Source organism: Aspergillus affinis, assembly GCF_023601865.1.
Source record: "Aspergillus affinis strain CMG 70 chromosome Unknown NODE_31_length_300061_cov_88_125253, whole genome shotgun sequence".
Classification (NCBI taxonomy): domain Eukaryota; kingdom Fungi; phylum Ascomycota; class Eurotiomycetes; order Eurotiales; family Aspergillaceae; genus Aspergillus; species Aspergillus affinis.
In genome coordinates, this window is record NW_026515812.1 from 179,220 (window position 1) to 196,800 (window position 17,581).

The 17,581-nt window shown below is 50.4% G+C and overlaps 6 protein-coding genes across 6 annotated transcripts; 3 read left to right on the forward strand and 3 right to left on the reverse strand.

Annotated features, from left to right (window-relative positions):
* Positions 1 to 395: 395 nt before the first annotated feature.
* Positions 396 to 2,235, reverse strand: trm6 (tRNA 1-methyladenosine methyltransferase subunit GCD10; the record flags this gene model as incomplete). Its single annotated transcript, XM_053099173.1, has 2 exons — positions 396 to 2,076; positions 2,150 to 2,235. The coding sequence occupies 2 exons, from the start codon at positions 2,233 to 2,235 to the stop codon at positions 396 to 398; spliced, it is 1,767 nt and encodes a 588-aa protein (XP_052957055.1).
* Positions 2,236 to 3,188: 953 nt separating this feature from the next.
* KD926_006199 (MINDY family deubiquitinase) lies at positions 3,189 to 5,983 on the forward strand (the record flags this gene model as incomplete). The annotated part of the gene is made up of 3 exons (XM_053099174.1): positions 3,189 to 3,840; positions 3,911 to 4,809; positions 4,862 to 5,983. 3 exons carry the CDS (start codon positions 3,189 to 3,191, stop codon positions 5,981 to 5,983), a joined length of 2,673 nt encoding a protein of 890 aa, XP_052957056.1.
* A 1,030-nt stretch (positions 5,984 to 7,013) lies between these two features.
* Positions 7,014 to 8,988, forward strand: KD926_006200 (putative extracellular endoglucanase; the record flags this gene model as incomplete). The annotated part of the gene is made up of 5 exons (XM_053099175.1): positions 7,014 to 7,257; positions 7,308 to 7,439; positions 7,492 to 7,842; positions 7,904 to 8,730; positions 8,827 to 8,988. 5 exons carry the CDS (start codon positions 7,014 to 7,016, stop codon positions 8,986 to 8,988), a joined length of 1,716 nt encoding a protein of 571 aa, XP_052957057.1.
* Positions 8,989 to 9,452: 464 nt separating this feature from the next.
* Positions 9,453 to 12,332, reverse strand: KD926_006201 (putative DUF221 domain protein; the record flags this gene model as incomplete). Its single annotated transcript, XM_053099176.1, has 6 exons — positions 9,453 to 10,171; positions 10,233 to 10,631; positions 10,689 to 11,570; positions 11,642 to 11,934; positions 12,030 to 12,223; positions 12,282 to 12,332. 6 exons carry the CDS (start codon positions 12,330 to 12,332, stop codon positions 9,453 to 9,455), a joined length of 2,538 nt encoding a protein of 845 aa, XP_052957058.1.
* A 1,621-nt stretch (positions 12,333 to 13,953) lies between these two features.
* Positions 13,954 to 15,491, forward strand: KD926_006202 (uncharacterized protein; the record flags this gene model as incomplete). The annotated part of the gene is made up of 3 exons (XM_053099177.1): positions 13,954 to 14,054; positions 14,332 to 14,963; positions 15,025 to 15,491. 3 exons carry the CDS (start codon positions 13,954 to 13,956, stop codon positions 15,489 to 15,491), a joined length of 1,200 nt encoding a protein of 399 aa, XP_052957059.1.
* A 322-nt stretch (positions 15,492 to 15,813) lies between these two features.
* Positions 15,814 to 16,736, reverse strand: KD926_006203 (ankyrin repeat domain-containing protein; the record flags this gene model as incomplete). Its single annotated transcript, XM_053099178.1, has 3 exons — positions 15,814 to 16,170; positions 16,218 to 16,543; positions 16,610 to 16,736. 3 exons carry the CDS (start codon positions 16,734 to 16,736, stop codon positions 15,814 to 15,816), a joined length of 810 nt encoding a protein of 269 aa, XP_052957060.1.
* Between the last annotated feature and the right edge of the window lie 845 nt (positions 16,737 to 17,581).

Sequence of the window (17,581 nt, forward strand, 5' to 3'; positions counted from 1 at the left end):
CTTATGAAAATCTTCAAACCTACTCCTTATATCTGACTTCGATACAACTGTTACCTTTACTGTGATATATTCGTATGTGTTATATTATATATGGGGAGGGCAATACAGCCATTGTGATCTGTAAAGGCTGTTGTCTCTAGGCAACGACGTTCCCGCTAGCAGTATGAGGTGGTGGTTATATATTGCCCGACGACGTGCTAACCGTTCCCTCACGCGATCTCGACCGTAAATATGTTATGCTTCTCCCATGAGTTCGAACACTCAATAAGTAAAGTTACTCATTTTAATCATGAAAACGTAATAATGTATGATGTACTTTTAGTCATAATGGATAAGAATGCACTCTATTCTACAAGGAAGGAGGTATGCAAGAAGTTCAATTCCCCGAGTCCAGATCATTTCGTGTCAACATCCATACCGCTGGCACTGTCGGCCGTGGCGGTAGGCGTCTCCTGGGTGATTTTCCTCTTCTTGCGACTTGAGTTTCCGGCCGCGTGAACGGCTGCCTGGGTGGGAACCACTCGCACAGCATGGAATACATAGCCCTCGGCACCACCGCGTCCGGACATTAGCGGATGCGTGCGGCCCGGTAGAACTTGCCAGTGGCGTACTCGAGAGGTCTCAAGTGTCGGCGCCAATAGAAGCGAAGGATCGAGGAAGAATTCTTCAATAAGTTCAGGGAACTCGATGCTCTGGGACTCTGCGCTGCCCTCTGCCGTCTGGTCATCTGACTGCTGCTGCTGCTGGTTCTCTTTCAGATCCTGTCTCTTATTGAGGAAGGCCGTCTTCCTCGGCGTGGAATAGAGATCCATGAGCTGGGTGAGGGGCTCGATTGTGGGCGAGTAGACCGCGACCTGAGCCGAGCCGGCTAATAGAGGAACAGCGTGTTTCAACAAGCTGTCGGGATCACTGAGACTGGCAACAACTAGTCCATCATATCCACCGGCTCGAACTTCGTCCACGACCTTCTGAACTCGCATCCATCGATTCCGCTTTCGGTAGTAAGTACTGCGTTTGTTGGGTTTGAGCGTGGCTAACTCAGAATCTGAAACCACGGGAGGCTCCTGGGAATAGAGGCTGTCGGCACTCGGGTCTATTAATTGCAGCCAAGACACGGTTTTTAGGTGCGCATAGAGAGGGTGTGTCGGGTCGGGGTTGTCTTGCTCGTATCCAAAATGCTTGAGAAGGGAAAGGTTGGCTTGCATGTTTGCGTGGACAAGCGTGATCGTGTTGTCTCGCGCGGACATATGAGCTCGGCGATTCGGACGCTTAGGAGTAGCGTTGTTTGCAGTAGATTGGGCCTCCTCGGTGGCCTCAGTTTCCTCCTCCGTCTTGGGCGGAAGTGGCTCATTTGCCGAGGTCTGCTCCTCTTCGTCCTCTCCATCATGGGGGTAGAGGATGCCCATTCGCTCGGCCATGGCAGCAACCACCAAGCCACCCGTATCGTCAATAACGAGGTAGCGTCCATTGGGTTTCGTGGAGGTGAGAGTCGCATCTAGAGAAGAATCCGATCCGTGGTGTACGTTTCCCCAACATCCCAGGAGACCCAGCAATTCGTCGCGTAGCTCCAACGTCTTGGAGGCATCTTTCTCGAACAGCATATAGTTTGTCAGGAGACTGACGTCCAAGGGTAGCACAGTGAAACGCTTCATGTACTTCTTTCGCTTGCGCAGGGTGTATTTCGCGAGCGAGAACGCGGTTTTCTGGTCCAGAGCCGAATGCGATTCTAGAAGTTTGGCGATAATCTCCCGTCCCGCACCGCTAGATTCCTTCTTCAAGGCCTCGATCTCCTCCACTGTCATGCTTTGAGCCGAGTTGTCGTCTTGGATTTCGCGATTGGTGCGCACGGGGGGTTGATCCATGTTCATTTCGGCCACGTCGTCGTCGCCCTCCGCATCCCCAAACCCTTCACCTTCGGTAATCAATGATTCGGCATGGATTTCGGCTGCTGAGATGATGCGCAGGCTGCAGTTATCGGTTTCGCCCGAATTGCTCAGGATCTCGAAGGTTAGGTAGAAGGGTCGGCCGATGATTTGGTTGGAAGGAAAGCTGCCATATTTTCCCAGAAAGATCATACTATGAAAATAATAGAGTTAGCGGGACTAAAATCAAAAGCGACAGTCTTCCACCTGGCTGAGCAGGCACATACGTATTCGGCACGACTTTCACGATTTTGGTTGAATCGGAGGGAAGTCGCAAAGCGACATGCTGATGAGGACGGATGTAGGAATGCATGGTGTCGGAAGAAGGGATGGCTCCAGTGACCAAGATTAATTCCTCCCTAGTAACCAATGCCAGAAATAAACGAAGAATGGAGCAGAATCTGAGGTCAACTCCGGTCCTCGTGAAGCATGAGGACTTCCATCTTTTTTTGCGATAGCGCACGGACCCTGCGGAGCACGACGATAGAAGATTACATAATCTAGCATCCGGGGCAACTGTTGATCCGTCATCCGTCGGCTGGCGTAATATGGCTGATGCTCTCGTGGAGAAAGTTTACCTGGTCTGTGGCTGTGCCGTGGCTGCCACCGCGGGGGTGACCGTACCGTACAAAAGATACGTAGTGTACCCACGTGACCGGGCGCAATACGCCCCAGGGCGGGTCATGTGCCGTTATGGACGGACGCGGGAAGGCGTGTGGCTGGTCGGCCGGAATTCGCCATCGCCAGACGGAGGATCCACCGATGATGCTTTATCTCCATTCTTAATTATGTTGACTGGCTGACTCTCCCTGGGAACTTGGATGCCTGTTGTCCTTGTTCATCTCTCTTTTTTCCCGTTGCATTAAATCCTCTGTTATTTTTTTTTGTTGCCCCTTTCTTTCCTTCCTTTACTGGCTATACACTCACTAGTTTAGAGAGGCTGACTGGGGCAAAGGCATGGCTGATCGCCTCCTGCGCTTGCTTTAACTTCACAGTAGCGTGTTTCGTTGGCATAGCCTGATCTCACCTCTTGTCTGAGCCAACGGTTGCAAATCTGCCTGGACCACCCTCAAGGGAAGTCTCGAATTACTCGTGCATCGGACAGTCTTACTCATTCGCCCACGACGGTTCAATAACATTGGCTCCTGGGGCCTATTCTCTTAATCCTTTGTGTTCTCATTGGCCGTTGCCCCCCGGTTCAGTCGTTCCAGGTTGATACTGGCGAACCCGGTTGCCCCCAAACCGAAATAAATAAATCTGCCTTTCATGGTCTTGCGAAAACGAGCTCCGCCACATCTTTATAGCCTCAGTCAAGGGAATGCTCGTTTCGCACCTCGCGCTACAGCTGCACAAACATCCCCGACCGCGAAATCTACTGCATCTCTATCCCCAAAACGTCTGACCCGCCCTCGTCGAGCTCAGAGCTCTCCTCAGCCTCGGCATCTCGAATCGCAGGAATCGATATACTCCCCTGATCTCAACACGTCGCCAGCCTTCGACCTGATGCCCCTAGAACAGGCCCAGAAGTCTCCTGTCCGGTCATCCGCCGGTGATGCGCCCAATCCGTGGGCCGACGAATTGGTGGAGAGGCCGGACCATAGCCTCCAGGAATATATTCGTCCGGAGCTTCCACCCGGTGGTAATGGCTTGCAGGGAGATGGACATTCAAATGGAAATGGGCCCAATCGGGTTCCGTCTGTTCTCGTTGCGGGCACGGAAAGGAGGACGGCTGCCAACGAATGGCAACAGAGCCAAGCGCCTGGCGATGGTTCCGACTGGGAGCATTTGAGTAGTCCTTCAGCTCTACGCTCAAACAACCCATTCTTGAAACCCAAACAGCCTGAGCAAAATCCATGGGAGGATCGGAGTTCCCGGCCCCATTCCGAGGACACGGCTTCTTTATCGCAGGATGGCGCCAGTACGCGACTCGGTCAAGGTAGAACAATTCCATAAATCTGGATTGGGAATTGAATGCTAACATTTCGCAGACGAGGGTTATATTCCAATGACAGCTCGTCTTTCTCTTCTTGACCAGCCGGTATCCGAGTCTCCGTGGGCCGAAGAGCAATCCAATGCTGCAATGCAGCCGCCAGCCTGGCATCAAAATCAACAACCAGCTGCCATTCCTCATCGCAATTATACCGGCGACTCTACAAATCAATTCGCGCCTAACCAGTTTCAAAAGTCTTACCCCCTTTACAACGATGCGCAGCCTCCTCACGCACCCCAGCCTTTTCAGCAGCAACAGCAATATGGAATGTTGGCACCGGACAATGGAATTCATACGCCAGCCACCATCTCCACGGCAACCAGTGGTTCCTCTCATGCGCTCATTGACTTCGACGAGAACCCTCAGTCACATGCTGATACGGATCCAAGCAAGGAAGGTCATCCAGATACAGTGAATCATGCGCAGGAGGCCCCGAAACCAGATTTCGTACCACCTGGAAATCCCCCGCCCTTGCCAGACCGTTCTAATGTTGCGGATGCTGTTCGTGCTGCCGTGTCTCAACCCACCACCGAACCGGAATCCAACCGACAACAAGAACAGAAGTTGGAGACCTATGCGATAAGACATGTTGATTGGACAGATATTACGGGGAAGCTGCGAGATTCCCCGGTGTTGTCTCAAAATAAAAATGGCCCTTGTCCGTTACTTGCACTGGTCAATGCCTTGGTACTCCGCGCAAACCCAGAAACCCAACCACCTATCGTTAGAGCGCTCCAAACAAGAGAACAAATATCTTTAGGACTACTGATCGAAGCATTGTTTGACGAATTGACCACATGTTTGGGCCCTGATGATGAGCTCCCGGACATCGAGGCACTTAGTCGTTTTTTGACTATGTTGCACACAGGCATGAATGTCAACCCACGCCTGACATTGGTACGAGAATTGTCCCTGCTGTTCGTCTTGAATTGTTGCTAATCGTGCCTAGGAATCACAACACTCAGTTGGTACATTTTTGCGGACCGATGATATCAAACTTTATGGCACTTTTGGTGTGCCATTGGTTCATGGCTGGATTGCTGCCCCAATGAGTGATGCCGATGCTGCATTGGCTCGTGTGGCCCCATATCACGAAGATATTCAATTACTTCATTTCCGTAAGCAAGATCTCGAAGACCGGGTTATTCAAGGAGGATCTTTGTCGGCACAGGAGGAGCAGGAAATGAAGGATATTCAAGCTATCCAACAATTCACGGACATCGATAATGCAACTCAACTGAGCTCATTTGGACTGGTTCATTTAGCGGAAAAGCTACCTCCAGGCTCGTTTTCGATCCTATTTCGAAACGATCATTTTACTACTCTTTACAAACATCCGCAGTCCAACCAGCTGTTTACCCTGGTGACGGATGCGGGCTACTCCAACTACGCAGAAGTTGTGTGGGAAAGTCTGGTTGACGTCAATGGATCCAGTGCTGGCTTTTTTGCAGGCGACTTCCGACCTGTCGGGCACACTTCTGCTCCTGAAACCTCAGATCCATCCGGCCCAAGAACATCCAGCAATGTCCAAGGCTCCTCAGCCCCAAGCGACCGTCCAAACACCACACTATCCGCTCAAGAACAAGCCGATGCGGACTACGCCTACGCACTGTCTCTCCAGTACCAGGAGGAAGAGCGACGAGAAAGCGCCGGGAACAATCAAGACCGCAACCCCCGGAGCTCAGGTTCAACCCCCGCTCTCAGCCAATCGCAACGATCGTCTGCAAACAATCGTTCCTCCGGATTCACCAATGATACTCCATATACCTCCTATTCGGGAAACCGGTCCTCCCGCCAAAGCCTGCCTCCTCCTAGGCGAGACTCGCAGTATCGACCTGGAAACCACCGCATGACGAATGATGACGCCGATGACGCTCCCCCTCCTACATATGAGCAATCTGCCCATAGCCCAATCTATACGGGCCCTTCAAGCGGTCCGAATGCCTCGGAATCCCCTTACCCAAATCAATATCCTAGAAGTCCGCTGGGACGACGACACCCTGGGGGCTCGATCTCGGTAGGGCCGTCAGAACGCATTAGGGAACGAAACAAGGACTGCATTATCATGTGAACACGACCCTTGCTAGATGCTGTCCACGATTTTTGCTTATTTCGGTTGTTAAATGCACGGATTCATGATGAGGCAACGATATGTATGACTTATGTGTAATAATAATAGTGAAACCTCAAATATCAGTTTTGTTTCTCTCCTTGCTACAAAAGTCATGTGATGGCCTGATTAAGAGCGGAGCTCACGCCATCCTCTTCCTTCTTTAATCCTTCTTCCTTTCCCAATTCTCCACGGCCAGCAGAAGCATCACGGAGCTTCCCCTCACACTAATCCTGCCGAGATGTGGGGATTAATTTCCCTGGATCGCTCAATACCTGTCGTCGATTATGGTCGTTCATTAATCCTTTCTTGGCAGGACGTTGGAGTCTGCGGCCAAGCAGCTCTATTTTCAATATGCAGGCGCTGCCCTCGGAAGCTGTGACACTCCATCGGAGGTTTGCAGGATCCCTGTTCCCGTAGTATTTTTATTCGATTGGAGGGAATACTCTCAAACTTCCTACCCCTGGATTCTTCAGTCTGCAGACTGATTCACCCCTCGAACACCTGGGATTTCCTGAGATCAAGGACCCTACCGAGAAGATGCATCCCGTCATCGTGTCTTCTGTCCCTCATAGTTTCTGACTCGCATCGTTCGGTCCGCCGGTCCGCCGGCTAAGTTGGGCTAATGCTACTTCAATGACGTGGTTGATTATTTGGATGAATACCTTTCATTTATGAAGACCGGCACAGAAGGTGATGTCCCGCAGGAACTGTCATGAGATATTAGCAGGAGCACACCCCCTCCATTGCGCGAGAACTGCTCACTAGTCAGTCAGCAAGCCCCAGTGGCATGTCTCCAATGGTGACCCACGTTTCGGAGTCATCTCCGCTCAATATTTCTCGTCTTGGCCGAGTTGCCATGTTGATTAATCTATATGGTCTCGGTCTGCTTTGAACATATAAAGTGGCCGATCAGTGCTGATCCTTCAGGACGTAGCCGGTGAATTGGAAGGCAAGACTTTGGACAGTTGTTTCCATACCATCAGAAGCCATGCAAGTCCTGCGAGCTGCTGCTCTTGCGGCCCTTTTTGAAAGCGCCTGGGCGGCCGTCACTTGTAACGGGTCGTTCAATGCTATCTCAGCCAAAGACTACGTAGCCAAACTCCACCCCGGATGGAACCTGGGGAATACCCTTGATGCTATTCCGGACGAGGGATCATGGAACAATGCTCCTGTTAAAGAGTCGGTGTTTGACACTGTAAAGTCTGCTGGCTTTAAGAGTGTTCGACTTCCAGGTGAGATCCACTTATATATCAGTTGGGGGAGAGTTGCTGACACTAAACAGTAACATGGACGCATCACTTTACTGGAAGTTCGCCTGACTGGACGGTTGATCCAAAGTGGCTGCAGAGAGTGGCCGACGTCGTTGACCAGATCACCGCTCGTGGTTTCTATACTCTTGTCAATGTTCACCACGGTGGGATTGCCGTTCCGTTTATTGACACGAGTTGAAAAGCTGACTGTGATAGATTCGTGGGAATGGGCCGATGTCACCCAATCCGGCGCTAACATCACTGAGATCGAGGAGAAATTCTACCGACTGTGGTACCAAATTGGCACAAAGCTGGCTTGCACATCTAGTTTGGTTGCCTTCGAGTCTATTAACGAGCCTCCAGTTGAGACCGAAGCTCATGCGACGGAAATCAACAAGTTGAATGAGATCTTCATCCAGGCGATCGGTGATTCCGGGGGTTATAATAAGAAGCGTGTCGTCAACCTTGCTGGAGGCAGCTCAGACAGTGTCAAGACATCCCAATGGTTTAAGGCTCCTGCCGACATTCCCAACCCATACGCCATCCAGTTCCACTACTACAGCCCATGTAAGCTTTTCTGAGGGGTTCTATTCGCAAGATACAATTGCTAAGCTGATTAATAACCTAGATGACTTTATCTTCGGCGCGTGGGGCAAAACCATCTGGGGATCCGATGCTGAGAAGGACACCCTGACCACTGACTTCGAACTGATCCGCAACAACTTCACCGATGTGCCCTTGGTCCTTGGTGAATATGACGCATCCCCCACAAACACCGAGCCCGCCGCTCGGTGGAAGTATCACAACCAGCTCGCCAAAGCCGCTGCTCAATTCGACATCGCCACCATCCTCTGGGACAATGGATTGGACCACCTGAACCGTGATGCGGCCAGCTGGCGCGATAAAGTCTCCATTGACATTCTGACCAAAACGACCGAGTCAACCTCCAACAGTCTTCCCGATAGCACCGAGGATGGCTCCGCCACTAGCCAATCCTCCTCGGCTTATATCTTCCACAAATCCGGCACGCAGGTCGCCGCCCAGACCCTGCCTTTCATCCTGAACGGCAACACCCTCCAATCGATCAAAGCCTCCAGCGGCAGCACTCTGTCAAAGGGATCCGACTACAGCGTTTCGGGATCCAACATCATCTTCTCTGCCACTTATCTGTCCAAACACTTCTCCTCATCCACGAACCCCGGTGTCGTGGCTACCCTAACACTCCAGTTCTCCGGCGGCGCCGCCTCCCCTACTATCCAGCTCGTTCAGTGGGATAAACCCACCCTCTCATCTACCTCCGCCTCTGCGTCCTCGGTCTCCGGCTCCGATCTCTCGATCCCTGTCACTTGGAAAGGACTTTCCAAAATAGCCACCGTCAAGGCCCTCACGTCAAGCGGAAAGTACCTGTTCGACGACTGGACCCAATACCTGGGTCCCTTGCAGCAGGCTAGAACAGTAAGTGCAATCCATTCTTCCCTTTGGTCCAACATCTCCAAGGATATGGTTGTTCCATGAATATTATGCTAATCGATTTGTTTTCTGCTACTGCAGACATACTCCGGTCAGTGGAACTGGGATGACAAGAACGTTATTCTTACGTCTTCTGCTATCGCTGCTGTTGTGTCGGCTGGTGAGACTACGACGTTCACGTTCGAGTTTTATCCTAGGGTTAATGGCACGGCTAATACGGTTGAGTTCAAACTGACTGTTTGATTTGTCTTGTGCCTATTTTTATTTCAGTTAGTTTATTAAATGAAAATTTTCATCGGTTAATTTATATATCGCATCAGGTGTAATGGTAGGCCATTGGTCACAATTATATGTAAGATTGAATTGTTGAAAGGTAGTGTACTTCTAACTGGAGAAAAAGCCTCAGCTGGGCAAATGGTCAGTTCTCGCAGTACCTGATACGTCAACGTGAATTATTTTTGAGGAAATCGTTAGTAGGAAGAACAGACTTTTACACATCTACAAGTCAAGTAAACACGCAACTCATTTTTCGTTGCTAGTTTATTTTCACATAAAAACAGCATATCAAACAATTTTGGCAGCTAGAAATCACCGCTTAAACTATGACCATAACCCATGAACTCATACCGGATCGAAACCGACGTACTCTGTACTCTCTTCCCAACCCTACTCTACTCCGTCTACCTCATATCTCATCACCCTTATAACTAATACAATATCTTCCTCTCCCAAAGCGGAAGATTCGGATCGTATTTATCCCAAACAATATTATTCTTCTCATCGAGATGCGCCCCCTCATCCGTGATCCGAATGATTGGATCTGTCTCCAGAATCTCCTGCTGACTGAACCCCCACTTGTCGCGGGGAATCCACAGATTAGGGGAGCGCGCCGTGATGCATGGCTCGTAGTAGGCGTTGAAGCGCTCTTCTTCCGAGTACGTGATCTCGACGTGGTTGCGACGGACCTTGCGTCGCAGCGCCGCGTAGTCGCGGTAGAGGTTCGGATGGAACCATTTCCAGATGGCGTGTAAACGGTGTTGGCGAGGGGGGTGCGCCAATGTGTAGGCTTCTTCTTTAGCTTGTTGGGATTCTTCTTCGGTGTCGAGGGTTCGCGGAAGGAAGGAGTTGAGGGGCGCTAGAGCCTCGTTGAGGGACATGTGTGCGAGGATGGTAAGGAGAGTGAAGAACGCCATTATGATGAGCGGACCGATGGCGCCGCGGATGGCGAAGAGGCCGATCATGCAGATGTCGGCGAGATAGAGACCAGTGAGGAGATGTTGGAGGGCTCGTGGGTAGACGAGTCCCTTGGTATCAGTTTCGAGGTCGTAGACGAAAAGGAAGTTGTAGCGATAAGCTTGATAGACGAGGTAGAGGCCGATGAAAGCGAACCCGAGGATTAAGGGGGCAATGCAGGAGTAGGTTAGGGCTGGGCGAAGGAGATTAGTGGAAAGTAATTGGTAGGTAAAAAAGACAAGGACTGCAAGTACCTATGACGCCCATGTTGGTGAAGACAGGGAAGACGTTTCCCCAGCTGATTCCGCTGAGTGCTGACCATCGTTGGTATAAATGTCGGGGCGAACGATCGAAGAAGGTTGTCATGAACTTGAAGACCAAGACTCCGGCCACCTGCACGACTGCCATCGAGCTCATGGTCAGGCCCTGGAGCAGGAAGTACGAGATATAGAAGTTGGTCGCCTTAGGCAGGTTTTCAGCAAGAAGATCCTTGGCTGACAAGGGATCTTGGATGATTTGCGCAGTTGCAGCCGAGGCAGCCGAAGTCAAAGTCGTGACCAGGAACACCTGGACTACCTGAAAACAAAAGTGCGCGCTTTGAGTGAACAGCTCCACTCGCGACGTTGAGGGGACACCGGCACGTCGAGCACAAACTAAAGAGATTCGTCAGCCTGTCTAGCACATTTAATCAGGAAATATGCAGATCGTACATCGGCAGATGATAGGAACCAAGGACATCAGGAGAACGAGGGCGGCTGACGGCAATAACCCTGCAATGACACCTTTGATCGTGTCTGGGAGCTTATCAATAAATTTAAGGGGCGGAAGCATCTTAGTGAGGTATGTGATATTGGAAATAGTCCCGACAAGCGCCGATGGGATTGACCAGAAAACAACCAGCGCCGCGATGCCGCCTTTAATCAGAAACTTGCGCACGATGCGCTGCCACCAACTGAGATTCAGGGCAGACCACACCACTTCTCTTGGGGAGATACCGATGAACCGAGGGGTCATATGAAGGGGTTGGTGATGAGACAGAGTTTGCAAGGCAATCTGAGCATCAGACTGTGTATTGAATTCAATGAAAACAGCAGACAGATTCTTCATTTCTCCGTCTTTATGTTTCCGCTGTAGAGTCTCCACTTCTTCTGAGACTTCGACGAGTTGTTTTCGAAGCCAATTAATGGTATCAACTTTCTTGTTAAATAGCTTGGGACGGTGGGTTGGCCTCCGGATCCCATGGTACCAAGAGGAAGTCTTTTCGCAGTCTTGAAAGGCATCAGAAAGACCCCCTTTCCTGAGGGCTTTCAAGCGCAGCGAGTTAGCCCGTCGAATAAGCCTCGTCTCAGCTTTCTCCAACTTGTACGACAGCTTCTCTCTTTTTTGGACCTTTTTCTCCAACTCCTTGCAGTTAGAAGTGATCCAGATACGTCGAATGGATTCGCCGAAGACCTGGCGCAACGTCATTTCGTTCTTGTATTCATCAGGAACTGACATGAAAAGCACGGTCCGAGAAGATATGCGATTAACGTATGCGGGGGAGTGCAGATATGCCTGGCGCAAGTTGGCATAGAAAATACTTTCGCGTGTGACTGTATAAAACACAAGTGCTGCTATGAGTAAGCATGTATTCACCGCGTTTGCTGTCAATGAAGCTTCTTACTGAAGAAGATACATGCCATGGCAGCATGTGCATAATATCTCTTTTTGTCTTTAACATTGCTGAAGCTCAGCGCATCCAATTGTGTATTCCCGGCACCGCCTGTCGCATGAATGGGGAGCAATACAGGCCATGTGATCACACATCCCGTAAAGCAGATTGAACACAAAACCCTTAGAAACCGAAGAAATAAATAGCCATCCATGGACGAATGGTGCAGGACGTGAGTATCCGAGATGTTGAGGAAATGCCCGAACCAGTTGAAAAAACCCGACGGGAGCTCAGGGCTTCGTTCACTACACTATCTGTAAGCAAAAACACCGCTCATGCGTACCGAAAGGAACAATCTTACTGTTTGTGCCAACATGGAAGGTGTGTTCTAGGCGCGTACCACCGGAGCTGGGTCCTTCGACAGATCAAGAACAGCCCAAACCAAAACACCGCAACCACCAACGCCGGAACGAGAGTTGTCAGGAAAGCCGAAAGGGAGGTCGAGTCTTCTACGCCCATGTTTTCCATGGCTTCAGAAGTTGTCGAGGAGGCATTTCCTCGGGATGACCCCACATTGGGATCATTGCTGGGGTCCTAGATTGAATCCATCAACAACTTGCCGTTAATCATGCTAATGTCAACTGCTGCTTACAAGGATGTCGGCTCGCTTGAGGATCAGATTGAATAAGACTGAGTTGACCATAGTGAACGCTGGAGAACCCGGCCTCTGGTCTGTATTGTTGGGCGACAAACAATAGTGGCTGGAACTTAACCACAATAGCAGGTAGGGACATTAGATAGGGATTTCCTTGTTCTAGGGCTACCCCTGGGATGGGCATTGCCACCATAAAGGACATGAAGCCGTCATGGCATGCAGCTCAGCCTGCTCAGCAGGTTAGACCTGTCACTCAAGAGGGGATGGTCGGCATCTAGTCCAAGCACGCAGCTAATGGAGGGTGACAGGAGTGGACCACCGGCCGAACCGCGACCCAAAATCCGAGGCTGGAATGTATTCGGTAATGCGAGCTTGGATTCTCCAATCTAGGTTTTTCAATTGGCCCACAACAATGGACAAACACATTGATAAGGCCGCGTTGTGGGTTGTCTGCTCTGTAAGTCCGCGTGTCAGCCAGGGCCCGATTTCCATTTTCCACAGGAACATGCATGGAGATCGGCCTTTGGAGAGAAACCGTCGTGGCTAGTAATCACTAGTGGCCCACATTGGGCCTATGGAGACCGCCGATCAATACATAGTGCATCGTACTCTTTCAGCCAGGAATGCCCGGGGGCTAGGGAGTAGGGGCAGTCTCATCACAGTTCTGAACGATCAAATCATCCTCGGTCAGTAAGTTCAGTCGCCAGTACTGAATCAATAAGCCCATTTTGTACAGATGATGCCTAGGAATTATGTTGCCCCAGCAGTTACCATTCACTTGATGTTTGGTAGGTTAAATCGCGCAAAAGAAAGCAAAGGGGAGGACTCGAACTATCAGCCCACGATCCCGTTAGCGTCATCCTTGCAGCTGAATGCACGATTTGGGCCTTTGATGTGCCAACGGGGATGGCTTCCGCTGCTCGAGGGCTGGCAAGCAAGTATGTACTTTGTTCAACCAATCCTGAGCGCTCCCAGACAATGCAAATGTCAGGCATAGAACGCACTAATGCAAGGGATATCATCTTTTTTTGGGTAAGCCGGTCCTAGGCGGGAGGCAGGACCGTGTTATTGCAAATGGCCCAAATTTTTTGATCACGATAGGCAATGTACTTTCCGCCAGTGAGGGACTGGATTAAAGACGATGGATGATTCAAAATATACCTAAACTATGGATATTGGATATTGAACAGGGGAGCTTAAGCTCGGCCTATGTATTTAGTTATAGTAGTGCAATTCAGCGAGATCTTCGCCCTAAACGAGGGTGTACTTTCGAATATGCGCCCAGAGCCCACTACAAGAGTGATCCAGCTGAATGATCGGCCTATTTCGAAGAGGCGGGGGTAGGCATTTGAGTTGCTGCTGAGCGCCCAATGAAGTAATACCCTGTGCAGAGTGGCGGGTGAGAAAGTCGTTCCAAGGGGGCGGCGGGAGATCGCAGAATGAGAAGCTCTGACATTCCCATGACATGCTCGCCATTTTTGTACTACTGTCCGTTGGCAGTCCATAGTCTGCTTTGTCGGTGGTTTCATTCCTCAATGTTACTGTAGACTCGGAGCGGCCGATATCAGGCCAAAAGAACAGATTGAAGCTAAACAGAAGCAACGTGTGCGTGTCATCATCCATCCCTCCTAGCAAGGCATGATGTGGCTGCCTTTCTCCAAGCCGGTTCATGCAAGCATCACTCGGTACACTCAGCCTTTTGGACTGGTCAAGCTGCGGTGAGACAGTCAAGGGTGGCGTCGTGGATCAGGCCAACGTCTACGGAGTACCGTATGTACATATGTCCAGAATAAGCTTATCGAGTATTGGATGCAAATAGATGTATGGAGATACTCATCGATCTTGTTCGTCTGAATCCGTTTCAGAACCAATTCCCCGGAGTGGTTGTTGTGGTTGTTTACTGGAAGGAGTCGCACGAAATAATGACTTCGTAATTGCCTGCCACAGGGCGGTGAGGTGTGGCAGTATAGCTGCGGTGCCTGAGGACGCTTCGCGACGACCAGCCTCAACTCGACTTCTCTGCTTTTGCTCACATCGCCATGTCCAGATCCACCAGCAGCTCGAGGAAAAAGCCCGAATGTCTGTCCAATGACTCAGACACTCCCTCCGCACTTTCCTCGTTCGATTCAAAACAGCCATTCCCTCCCCTCGCGCCCGACGATCTCGCCGCAACCACTCCTTCCTACGACGCGCAACACGATTGCTATCCCGAGGATGACCGAGACATTATAACATCTCCTCTACATGCGGACTCTGAGGCTGAAGAGGACGAGGCTGATTTTCAGACCCAATATTCCTCGAACAATCAGCACTTTTCGGACGCATCCACGGATTCAGAGGAACAATCACCTGAGGATGGCATCGCGATGCATCACCCGTTTCGACAGTCATCGAGCTCGCTACATGGCCCTAATGCCTTTGCTCCGCCGTTCTATAATCGGCCTCCAACGCCTCTACCGCCTTCCCCGTCTCTGACCTCCCTGTTGCGCCCTCCTTTCTCTACAACCACGTCTCGACCTACCACCCCTGATAGCTCGGACGTGGAAACCCCGAACGACACCGAAGCTGCGGTCGCGAAGTCGGCACGGCGCGCCACGACCGTTCCCCGAGCGAGTCCAAAGGTTCCGACGTATGAATACTATGGATTTGTGTTATATCTTGCCTCGTCACTGGCCTTCTGTAAGTGATAGTCGATCTTGGTAATGCAGCAGTCGGAGAGTTGTCTAACGTGGGGTTTTAGTGATGTATATCCTTTGGTCCTATCTCCCGTCCCCGTTTTTACATCAGCTGGGCATCTATTACTATCCTAATCGATGGTGGTCGTTGGCCTTCCCGTCCTGGCTGGTCATGTCTATCATCTACATTTACATTGCCCTGGCATCGTACAACACGGGGTACCTGACACTGCCCATGAACAGTGTTGAGAATATTGTCGATGAAGTGGCCAATGTAGCTGTCATTGATGGTAAAGGGCGACGACGCCCTGGTGGCGCCACAAAGATGAGACCGGGCGCAACCTCCTTTCAAATCATGGGCCCGCAGAATCGGAAAGTGAATTGGAAGGAGATATGGGGCGAAGGTACTGATGCGGTATTAGATGTTCCAGTCGGCGGTGTATGTGAGGTTCTCTACGGACAAGAGAGGGATGACGACGAAATCTACGATGAAGTCTCCGGCGTTGGCACGAACGGTTTGGAACACGAATGATTTTCCTGAGCTTCTTGGATCTCGGCTCGTTCTCGACTTATATTTTCGTGACGCTGCCGTTTGCTTCCTATCAGAGTCTTTGTCTCGTGATTTCGAGATCAAAGTTTGCGCTCGTGGGAGCAAAGACTTGCCTTGCGCCCCCTGAGATAATTGTTCATATGAGTCTTGTTAACATCAGCCATGGCTCATTGGTCTATTCTTTTATTCAAAAGGTATTCTGTTTCTTGACCAGCAGAGAAACGAACGATGAAAGCAACCAGTCACGTTCATCACACCAAGACCATGCAAGGCTGGACAGTGCGCGAATCCCTAAAATCGGGCTTCAATACCGAGCATTCACATCCGCTCCATGTTTGATTAATAGCTGCACTAATGGGACGTGTCCGTTCTGTACGGCTAAATGGATTGGTGTTAAACCGGCCCCGGAAGGGATGCAAACACTTGCTGCAGCACCATTCCTCAACAGGATGCTAGCCGATTGTTCGTTTCCTCGAAAAGCGGCTAGATGGAGCGGGGTGAAGCCATCCCCATCCTGCGCCATTACATTTGCCCCGTGTTCCAGCAAAGCAGAGATCATGCCCACGTTATCACCAAGTACGGCTTGATGTAGAAGGGTTCTGCCGGGTACCTCGGATGAGTGTTCCGAGAGTGCTCTCGAGCCGATACTACGAGTGGGTGGCTGCTTATGTTAGATCGAGAAGGCTGATAGGTAAAGGGGTGGTTTACATTCTGATCTTGTGTTGCATTTTTATGTGGCATCTCACACTCCGGTGAGAGGTAGTTCCACTCCCAGCTGAGCGGGTCAATATCGTCCACTGATAGCAAGGGCCCTTCATCTTCCAGGAAGTGAATCGTTGGCTCTAGAGTGACGGAGGATCTGAGATCTGTCGCGGGCTCATTGTACTCCTGGTTAAGAGGCGGTGTGGACAGTGTCGACGTCGGATGTACTGCGTGCTCAGATCCTTGTTCCGACACATTGACAGGGTGCTTGTCGACTTGGTTTTCTCCTCGCAGTCGTTCATACTCCTGCAACTTCTCTTTCACAGATTTACCTATTGCACAGCCGTCAATTAGCGTGCCTGGCTTCGGCAAGTGATAAGAGAAACAAGGAACCTCACGGTGATTGCGTTGTGCCTGTCGATTGCGCGCCCGTCGCTGATCTTCCTTGGACGAATGTATCCTCGAAGGCAAATCTGATGGGCTGGATCCCGGAAGATCGGGGAATTTCGTCCTTTGCATGACCATTTTCGCCGCAAATGACTTTGTTCGGGGCTCGCTATGAAGGTTTTGCCTTTTCGCCGAGGATTTATATCGAGCTAGGTCTATGTAGCTTAAGTGGCTAAATTCCAAAGACGGAGCCACGTACAGCCCGACTCATCCTGAGGATCTTTCATTTGCAAACATATTGACCCATGAGGCAAAGAAAAACATGATTCGACATAGGCAGGACTCTTGTTGAGAGCCCATGATGTAACACTGCAACGTATGCAGTCTATTCCGTAGTTAACGGTCCCCCGTAAGCACTAACTGCTCTACTAATAGATAACGACATTCTGTCTTCAGAATGGGCTGTGGGCATTTCCTCAAAAGAGTCCCTTCAATGCCACCCATTATTTAAAGTAAACATCCATTCTGCGGAGCTAAATTTAACTCTTCATTCATGTCCTCCGTAGGTCCATAACTGTTCGGGCAATCCAAGACATTCCCGGAAAGTCGGCATTTAGTACCTGGTTAGAATAGACCAGAGCTAGGAGATCATGCATAAACATGTCGGCTCTGAAAGATATTAGATTTTGTTAATAAGTTGGTTATAGCCTGGTTCAGGCTCCTTTACTCATGTCAGGCACAATCAGGATATGGCCATTTTAAGGCGGACTTGTATCCGCCGCTGACCGAGCTTAAACGAGCGTTCGACATTCGTAGATTTTTTTTTTAAAAAAAAAAAACACCATTCTATGAGAGAAGTGTTATGACGCTAAATTTCATTTTCGCACTGAGCGAAAAATCAAAAATTCTTTCACCTTCTCAGTCGTAGATACGGAGTACGGAGTACCGTGCTATCTAGCCCATCTCCTTCCGGGCTAGAAGTC